Source organism: Miscanthus floridulus, chromosome 19 (genome assembly GCF_019320115.1).
Source record: "Miscanthus floridulus cultivar M001 chromosome 19, ASM1932011v1, whole genome shotgun sequence".
NCBI classification, from domain to species: Eukaryota; Viridiplantae; Streptophyta; class Magnoliopsida; order Poales; family Poaceae; genus Miscanthus; species Miscanthus floridulus.
The window spans coordinates 35,704,316-35,713,534 of NC_089598.1; the positions used below are offsets into that span (position 1 = coordinate 35,704,316).

At 47.2% G+C, this 9,219-nt stretch overlaps 1 protein-coding gene across 1 annotated transcript; it reads right to left on the reverse strand.

Moving 5' to 3' along the window:
- Window positions 1-736: 736 nt before the first annotated feature.
- On the reverse strand, window positions 737-2,956 carry LOC136527314 (RING-H2 finger protein ATL46-like). The gene has a single exon (XM_066520002.1). It carries the CDS (start codon window positions 2,159-2,161, stop codon window positions 896-898), a length of 1,266 nt encoding a protein of 421 aa, XP_066376099.1. The 5' UTR covers window positions 2,162-2,956; the 3' UTR covers window positions 737-895.
- Window positions 2,957-9,219: the final 6,263 nt, after the last annotated feature.

The window sequence follows — 9,219 nt, forward strand, 5'->3', positions numbered from 1 at the left end:
CAATCGCAGTGTTCAACTGCTTGTCACAAGGATGAAGCGGGAATACCATGACTACATATATTCTTAGTACCATAATTCAAAATTTATGATGTTTCGAACTCAACACAAAGCTAAAAACAAGATGAAATACTGAATGTTGTTCTGCTTACGAGTCAAAAACACTCTTTAATAGCAGGCAATAGTATCTGAACTAGAGAATCTGAAACTCACTCACAATCATATAAAGGGCAAAAGACGTCATTTTTAAGGAAACTAAAGTGAATACGTTACCTTAATTCATTTGAGTTAAAAAAACACCACCTTAAGATTTCCATGCTGTAAGAATTGTTTAGCGGTTGATAGCCACTTTCATGGGAATATGATGCAATTCCATCTACATATTAGAAAAATATGACTAGATTGCCAGAGGACCAAAAAAAAAGTAAAACAGGGGTTTAAAGAAGCCAATTACTTTTACTAGTGCACGGACAGTTAAATTATGCTATGATACATCTAATAGTAACCCATAATAGTAGTACATGTTTTCCCATGAATATTTGTCAAATGAATGGAGTGGAGAAGTCACAGGTCAATGTCAACTATACTCTGATCTAGACATAGCGTATCTAGGAGCATAGCCACAATGACCTATAATTTTGGATGGAGGAATAAATGATACATTAGACCCAACACAAAATATTAGGCAGACCAGAATCAGATCATTCTAAGTCATCACAATCTTCATGGTGCAACATACTAACACAGCAAGACCACCAAAAGTTAAGCCCCCAATGAGGTTGGCACTCCAATCAAAATCAGCACATGAAAATTAGATAATAAAAATGACTACAGGTAAGAACTCAGGTGAGCAACACTAACTAAAGAAAGGCTACTATCACATTACACTGGTACAGAGTCATAAGTTTGATGTATCCGCAGCACCTCCTCTCTTCATCCATGGAAGGCTCCCGGCATCCGAACATTCATCCGAACCAGCAGGTAGCTTGCCCTTAAGATTAGACCATTGCCAAATTTTCGACACGGAGAAACTCTCCCCTTTGTTGCGTGCACAGATCTTCTTCCCCTCCATAATATCAGCATTGATCGAACTTAAACCAGGAGGTCTTGCCCTCATTGCACCACCAGCGCCATTTCTAATCCGGCCAGGCTGGAGAGCTACCTGGAGCTCGGAAGTGCCAAGAACATACTGATAGGTGCCCATGGAGAAGCATCTCCTTCCATCCAAGCTGCTGCTGCTACTCTCCCCTTGATCCCTACTCAACACACGGGAATTGGCATTGGCATTGCCACCTTCCACCGCACCCTGGGTTCCGACATTCTTTAACTTCCCCAACCTCACGGGGAATACCTTCTTCTCAGCCACCGGTGTCTGTGCCAACCCTGAAGCCTTCAGCCCAGGCAATCCAAATCCGTCGTCGCAGTCCTCGGACGACCGCCGTTCCTCCAGCCTCTCCTCGAAATCGAACATCGGGCTGTCCTCGCCCATGAGCCCCGGGACGAAGAGCACCCCGCGGCAGAGCGGGCAGGTCGAGTTGGAGAGCAGCCACGTGTCGATGCAGTTGAGGTGGAAGGCGTGCCCGCACAGCGGCAGCAGGCGGAGCCGGTCCTCGGCGTCGAACTCGCACAGGCACACCGCGCAGTCAAACGGCTCCTTGTCCCCGTCGCCGCCGCCGCCCACAACGATCTCCTGGTAGGCGAAGACCGGCAGCGCGTCGATGAAGGCCTGGTCCAGCCCGGAGTCGTGGAGGTGGAACAGCTGCTGCAGCTGCCGCTGCAGCGCCACGTCCGCCCCGCCGGCCTCCCCTCCAGCCCCCCGCGCCGCCGCCGCCGCCGGCGACGACGCCGTGCCCCTTCGGCCGCCGCGGCGGTGCTGCTTCTTCACGAGGACACGCACCAGGAGGTGGAGCAGGGCGGAGATGAAGAACACCACCGCGAGAATCACGATGATGAAGAGCACCGCGGGGCTAATCTTCCCTCCTCCGCCTCCGCCTCCGCCTCGGCCGGCGCCGGAAGCCGCAACCTGCACCGGCGGAAGAGGCGGCGGGGGTGCGGCGGCGAGGCCACTGTACGGGAGCGCCGAGTCCCTGAAGACGCCGGCGCCATGTAGGCGGCGCGCGGCGAAGGATCCGGACGAAGACGAAGAAGCGGCCGGTTCAGCCATGCCTGCTACGAGCTCGGACTGCGAGAGTACCCGCGCATCTCATCGGATCCCGCGGACCAGAGATGCGATCTCTGGAGGAAGAAACCAGCGATCCCCGTCAGGACCAGATGCGGAAGTCACACCTAAAAGCGGCGGCCCGGGAAGCGGACGAGGAGCTAGGGGCCAACAGACCTGAAACCCTCGTGACGGGAGCTTTGGCCGGGTGAGCGAGCGAAGCCGTGGAGGGGAGGGAGGGGAGGTGTGGAGTGGTGGGACTGTGGGAGCGCAGGAAAGCGACGGCAGCCAGAAAGATTTGTGCGGTGGGCGCTCGGTGGCTTTTGGTTGTTTCTGCGGTGCGAGCGCGGCCGTTGTGCGCCTCGCTTTCGGCCGCGAGCGTCGTTCACAGCCGCAGAAACACGGCCCGTGTCAGCGTGTGAGAGCAACCCTAGCAGGCCTCGTACAGACTCGTAATAAAATTCCCAGTGCCTATGGTGCCCGCGGCGGCCTCCGCCTCCCCCTCCCCCTGCCATCACCGCCATGGCCATGAGGCTCCTGCCTCGACCTAACGTCTTTTCCGACGTCGAAATCCTAACGTCGTCCTCTCGCCGTCCTCACTACCTGGTCGGCCTGCCACCCCCAAGCCTCCTCTAAGCCCGCCAAAGTTGTAGAAGAAGAGATAGAGAGGCTAGAGATGGAGAAAAATAAGAGGGGGTGCTGAGAGCGAGAGAAACACTCTCCATGGGCACCTCTGCCCGGACCTGCCGCCTCTTCTCGCCACCAAAATCCTAATGCCGTCCTCCCACATCGCCTGGCCGGGCTGCCTCCCCCGAGCCCTTTCTAAGCCTACCGGGGTTTGAGAAGAAGAGGAAGAGAAGCCGAAGATGGAGAAAAATGAGAGGGAGAGGAATCAAGTGTTGAGACGAAAGAAACGCTCGACTGTACAAAATTATCAAATGTAAAAGATCCTCAAATTCTCCACTCAGGTTCTTATTCCTGGGAGTCTAAAGGAGGATGTAGTTTTCAACTTTGGCTATTCATCTCCTCACCCATTTAGAACCGTGCGTCCCTGTTGCTTATACCTAATTTTCTGAAAAAGCCGAAGCACTGACTATATGTAGCGATAAAAATAGAAATTATCAGAAACATTATTTAATACATAATGTTAGCTTTATTATAGTAAGGTTCAAACATTTAGCATAGCACAACGGAAAACAGTTTTCAATCTTCTCTTCGACCTCCATTCTCCACGGTAACGGTTGATCGGAGGATCACATGCTTCATATACATGAGAAGGGCATGAGAATTAATGATGAGAATTGATGAAGCGAATTAAGGTGAAAAATTATCTTTTACCTCTCAGCCCCTTTGTTTGATTCGTGGAGGAAAATAAGAGAGGAAGTTGGGAGGGAATTCATATCTTTTTTTAGAATTACACAGTACAACGTAGATACTCACAACATGCATGCACACTCACTCTTATAAATATAAGTACGCACATAGTCAACCCTATAAACACACGTACGCAAACCCTACCCCTATGAACACCTCCGATGACTGAGCCGGTAGATCTTGAAAAATCACGAATCACGAAGTCACACAGGCACCTCGCTGTTGATGAGGACGTCGCATACAATTGAAAGCATAGCGCCTTTAAATCATGAAATAAATTTAAAACTATGCGAGCACCCATGCCTAATCGAGAACTTAAATCTGAGTGGACAGGTTCCACCATAAAGAACCCAACCACTGATCTATGATCAGTTAGGGGGGGAGGGGAGGTGGGCTGAGTAAGAAATTAAATTACAAGTTATAATGGATGGTGAGGATGTATTAAGTGGCGGAGGTTGAGGTAGAAACAAAGGGGTGGACAACATAAGTAAATTGCATGCATTTCAACCAAAAAAGAGTAGCTATAAATTGTTGTGTTGTACAAGTCTTTGCTATTCTTTCTAGGTTCCACGTATAGGTAGCTACAGTAAAAACCAAAGTATGTCATCTACCAAAGGTGCATAAAAATAATGGCCCTTGAAAGCATCTAGGCCCCTAATTAGGTTTTCGTGATTAATGACGACACAAGATTACTATGACTAACGTGTATTTTGCAGAGGCAATTTGAGTTAGGTCATGGTAATGGAAATTGATTGGGCAACCATGGTTGTCATGCCTCTGTCGATGGAAATCATTTTGGTTTTCAAAGGATGGAAGACAAGGTAAATGACAGACTAGTTCTAAGTGTCGTTTGGTGTTGGAGAGACACTTAGAGTGGTTTAGGACTTTGTTTTTCCTTTGGTTATACTATTAAGGGGGGTATGGACTAGTAGCTTGACCTAGGTGAGTCTAGTGGGTTAGGTGTGGTGCACACTTGTCAAACCTAGCACTAGGTAGCTCAAAAATAACCCTAAGATCAATTGAAGTCAACTTCATTCACATAGGATTTTGAGTTGGAAGTGAATGGAGGGTCAAATGACTGACCGGACGATGGTCTGGTTGTGACCGGACGCTGGAGGGTGAGTCCAGTCAGTTCATTTGATCAATTATAGTCGTCTCGTATTGACCAGACGCTGAGTGGAGGAGCATCAGACGCTGGGGTGCCTGCATACGGTCCACTCCAGAGAGGTTCTAGAGAGGCTTTTTCTTGACCGGACACGTTCAACGGGTGATGACCGAACGCTGGTCAGAGTCCGGTCAGAGTTTAACGGCTCTCTCTGACACAGTGGCGGGTACAACTGACCGGAGCATTCGGCCAGCCCATAGAGTGATGACTCAGCCTGCAAACATTATGTTTTGAATGAGGGGGGTATAAATACTTACTCCACTCATCCAATGGAAGTCTCTTGCCCATTTGTTCAGTTGGGAAACACCTTTAGAGTGCGAGGAAGAGCACGAGCCTAGTGGGGTGATTGAAATTTGATAATCCAAGATTAAGAACCTCATTAGTGCATAGGGAGTAGCAAGTGTGTATCCACCTTTCTCATTAGGCTTGTCTTGGTCAGGTGAGAGTTTGTGCTTGTTACTCTTGGTGATCGCCATCACCTAGACGGCTTAGTGGTGATTGGGAGCTTGATGATCATCCGACGGAGCTTGTAGATGACCCAAGTCAAGTTGTGAGCGGTTGTGGGCGATTCACCGTGATGGAGTGTTAAAGAATCAGCCCGTAGAGAGCACTTGATCCTTGCGTGTATCAAGGGGGAGCTACACCCTTGCACGGGTGTTCCAACGAGGACTAGTGGGGAGTGGCGACTCTCCGATACCTCTAGAAAACATTGCCCTGTTCCTTTCCCTCTCTTTACTTTGAGCATTTACATTTGAGCAATTTATTTCATATCTTTACATTTCTAGAATTGCTATGCTAGAGTGGGATTGGAACCTAGGGTGCAAAACTTTTGTACTAGAGAACAATATAAACACATTCTAGACACAAGGGGTGAAATGGGCTAAGTGTAGGACTTAATTATTGCAAAAATTTAGAATTAGTCCAATTCACCACTCTCTTGGGCATCTTGATCCTTTCAATTGGTATCAGAGCCTCATGCTCCCTAAATTAGGCTTAACCGCCTAGAGCAAGATGTCCCATGGGAATGGACCCCCCTCCTATCTTTGAGGGAGATGATTTTCCTTATTGGAAAATTTGCATGGAGGCAAACCTAGAGGCTTTAGATGTTGGAGTTCTTAGAGCCGCCTCACAAGGCTTCCCTAAACCTAAGGATCCCGCCAACCTTCAAGGCGATGAGGTTAACTATGAGAAGTGGAATGTAAAGGCTATAAACATCCTTTTTAGAGGCATTTGCAAGGATGTTTTTAACCGTGTGCGGAACCACAAAGACGTCCATGTACTATAGTCAGATATTTGTGCGCTCCATGAGAGAACCAAGAGTGAGTATGAGAAACGCTACCACCTTGTGATGAAAAAGCTTAATTCATTTAAGATGCTTCCTAGAGAAAGTACCAATGAGATGTGAAAGCATCTAGGCCCCTAGTTGGGTTTCGGTGATTAATGACAATACATGATTACTGTGACTAACGTGTGTTTTGCAGAGGCAATTAAGTTAGGTCATGATAATGGAGATCGATTGGGCAATTATGGTTGTCATGCCCCTACAATGGAAATCATTTTGGTTTTCAAAGGATGGGCGACAAGGTTAAGGATGGACTAGTTCTAAGTGTCGATTGGAGTTGGAGAGACACTTAGAGTAGTTTAGGACTTTATTTTTCCTTTGGCCGTACTATTAAGGGGGGTATGAACGGGTAGTTTGACCTAGGTGAGTCTAGTGATTTAGGTGTAGTGCACACTTGCTAAATCTAGCACTAGGTAGCTCCTTAATAGCCCTTTGATCCAATGGAGCAACTTTATTCACATATGATCGAGAGTTGGAAGTGAATGGAGGGTCAAATACTGACCGAATACTGGCTCCGGTGTGACCGGACGCTGGCTCAGGGTCCGGTCAGTTCATTTGACCAAGGTGAAAGCGTCTGGAAGTGACCGGATGCTGAGAGGTCAAGTGACCGAACGCTGAGGGCCAGCATTCTGTTGACTCCAGTAAGGTCCCAGAGAGGGAGAATCCTGATCGAACGAGTCCGGTCAATGCTGACCGGACGTTGATCAGGTTCTAGCTACTGACCGGACGCTGCTCAGCAAGTGATCGGACGCTGGGGGTCCAGCGTCCGGTCGACATCAGTAAGGTTCCAGTTGGGGGAAAACATGACCGGACATGTCCGGTCAACACTTATCCACTAGAGTTCGGGGTGTACTGACCGGTGCGTCCGGTCAATATGACCGGAGCATCCGGTCACCCCGCAGAGGCACATAACGGCTCGTTTTTTCAGCCAGTGTTATAAATACAACCTCCACTCGTGTGTGGGGGTACTTTTGCTCATTTCAACAGCTAAGAAACACCTTAGAGAGTGCCAAGATGAGTAAAGTCCTAGTGAGGTGATTGAGATTTGAGAATTCCAAAGAGAGCCCTCATTAGTGAAGATCAAGAGTAGCAAAGTGTGCATCCACCCTTCTCATTAGGCTTGTCGTGGTTAAGTGAGAGTTCATGCTTGTTACTCTTGGTGATCGCCATCACCTAGATGGCTTGGTGGTGATTGGGAGTTTGGTGATCATCCGGCAGAGCTTGTGGGTGACCCAACTCAAGTTGTGAGCGGTTGTGGGTGATTCACCGCGACGGAGTGTCGAAGAATCAACCCGTAGAGAGCACTTGATCCTTGCGTGGATCAAGAGGAGCTACACCCTTATGCGGGTGCTCCAACGAGGACTAGTGGGGAGTGGCGACTCTCCGATACCTCAGCAAAACATGGCCGTGTTCCTCCTTCTCTATTTACTTTGAGCATTTACTTTGAGTATTTATTTTGAGCAATTCAATTCTTGTCTTTACATTCATAGAATTGCCATGCTAGAGTAGGATTGGAACTTAGGTTGCAAGTCTTTTGTGTGGTAGAACAATTAGAAACACTTTCTAGGCACAAGGGGTTAATTGGGCTAACCATAGGATTTAATTATTGCAAAGAAATTTAGAATTAGCCTAATTCACCCCCCTCTTGGGCATCTTAATCCTTTCAATTGGTATTAGAGCCTCGTGCTCATGTATTTAGGCTTAACCGCCTAGAGCAAGATGTCTCACGGGGATGGACCTCCTCCTATCTTTGAGGGAGATGATTTTCCTTATTGGAAAATTCGCATGGAGGCGTATCTAGAAGCTCTAGATGTTGGTATTCTTAGAGCCGCCTCACAAGGCTTCCCAAAACCTTGAGATGCTACTCACCTACAAGGCGATGAGGTGAGCTATGAGAAGTGGAATGCAAAGGCTTAAAACACCATCTTTAGAGGCCTTTGCAAAGATGTGTTCAATCTGGTGAGGAACCATAAAGACGCCCATGCACTATGGTCGGACGTTTGTGCGCTCCATGAGGGAACTAAGAGTGAGCATGAGGAATGCTATCATCTTGTCATGAAAAAACTCAACTCTTTTGAAATGCTTCCTAAAGAATGTGCTAATGAGATGTATTCATGTTTGAATGTTCTCGTAGAGGAAGTCAATGGGCTTGGACTCACTCAAATGCAACCATCCGATGTTGTAAGAAAGATTTTGAGTGTCCTCCCCATTGATAAATATGGGTATATTGTGACCATGCTTCATCAAGGTGATCTTTCCACTGCTACACCGACACAAATCTTGGAAAGATCAATACTCATGAGATGTACATGCACATCACGCCACAAGATGGCTCATCCTCTACCAAGAAGAAAGATAAGGACTTAGCATTCAAAGCTAGCCAAGAGAAGAGCAAAGCAAGACTTGAGTATGAGAGCTCAAGTGATGATGAAGTGGATGATGAAAGTCTTGCTCTCATGGTGAAGAAGACCGCCAAGATGCTAAAGAAGCTCAACAAGAGTGGCATCGAGTTTGATGGCAAGAAGAAGAAGTTCTTCACTAGCTCTAGAAGGAAGCCAATCTCCGAGATGGATTGCTTCAATTGTGGAGAACTTGGTCATCTAGCACACCAATGCACTAAGCCCAAGAAAGACAAGCTCAAGAACAAATACAAGGGCAAGAAAGATGACTCAAGTAACGAAGAAGAAGAAGAAGAGAAGAAGAAGAACAAGCCATACAAGAAGAGAGATGGCAAGAAGAGGGACTTCCACAAGAAGAAGAGTGGAAAGGCATACATTGTCGGTGATTGGCTCACAAATATTGATTCATCTAGTGCCTCATCCAATGATGATAGTGACAACGAGAAGGTGGCCACAATTGTTATCAACTCTTCATCATCTTCATCACCACCACCGCCATCATCCTCTACACACCTATGCCTTATGGCCAAGGGTGACCGCAAGGTATCTAACAATGATGATAGTAGTGATGATAAGCATGCTAGTGATGATGATAGCGATAGTGATGATGATGAATATGAATCACCTTCTTATGATGATCTTGCTAGGTTGCTAAAACAATACACTAAGATCATTATAAAAACTAGAGCTAAAAATAAAAAGCTAGAAGCTAAAAATGATTCTCTTTTAGCCAAATGTGATATAGCGGAAAAGGCTAGTGTTAAGCTTAGAGAAGCAAATGATG

Bases quoted from the DNA above. Each gene is read 5' to 3' on its own strand.
- LOC136527314 (XM_066520002.1), bottom strand. From the start codon at position 2,161: ATGGCTGAACCGGCCGCTTCTTCGTCTTCGTCCGGATCCTTCGCCGCG.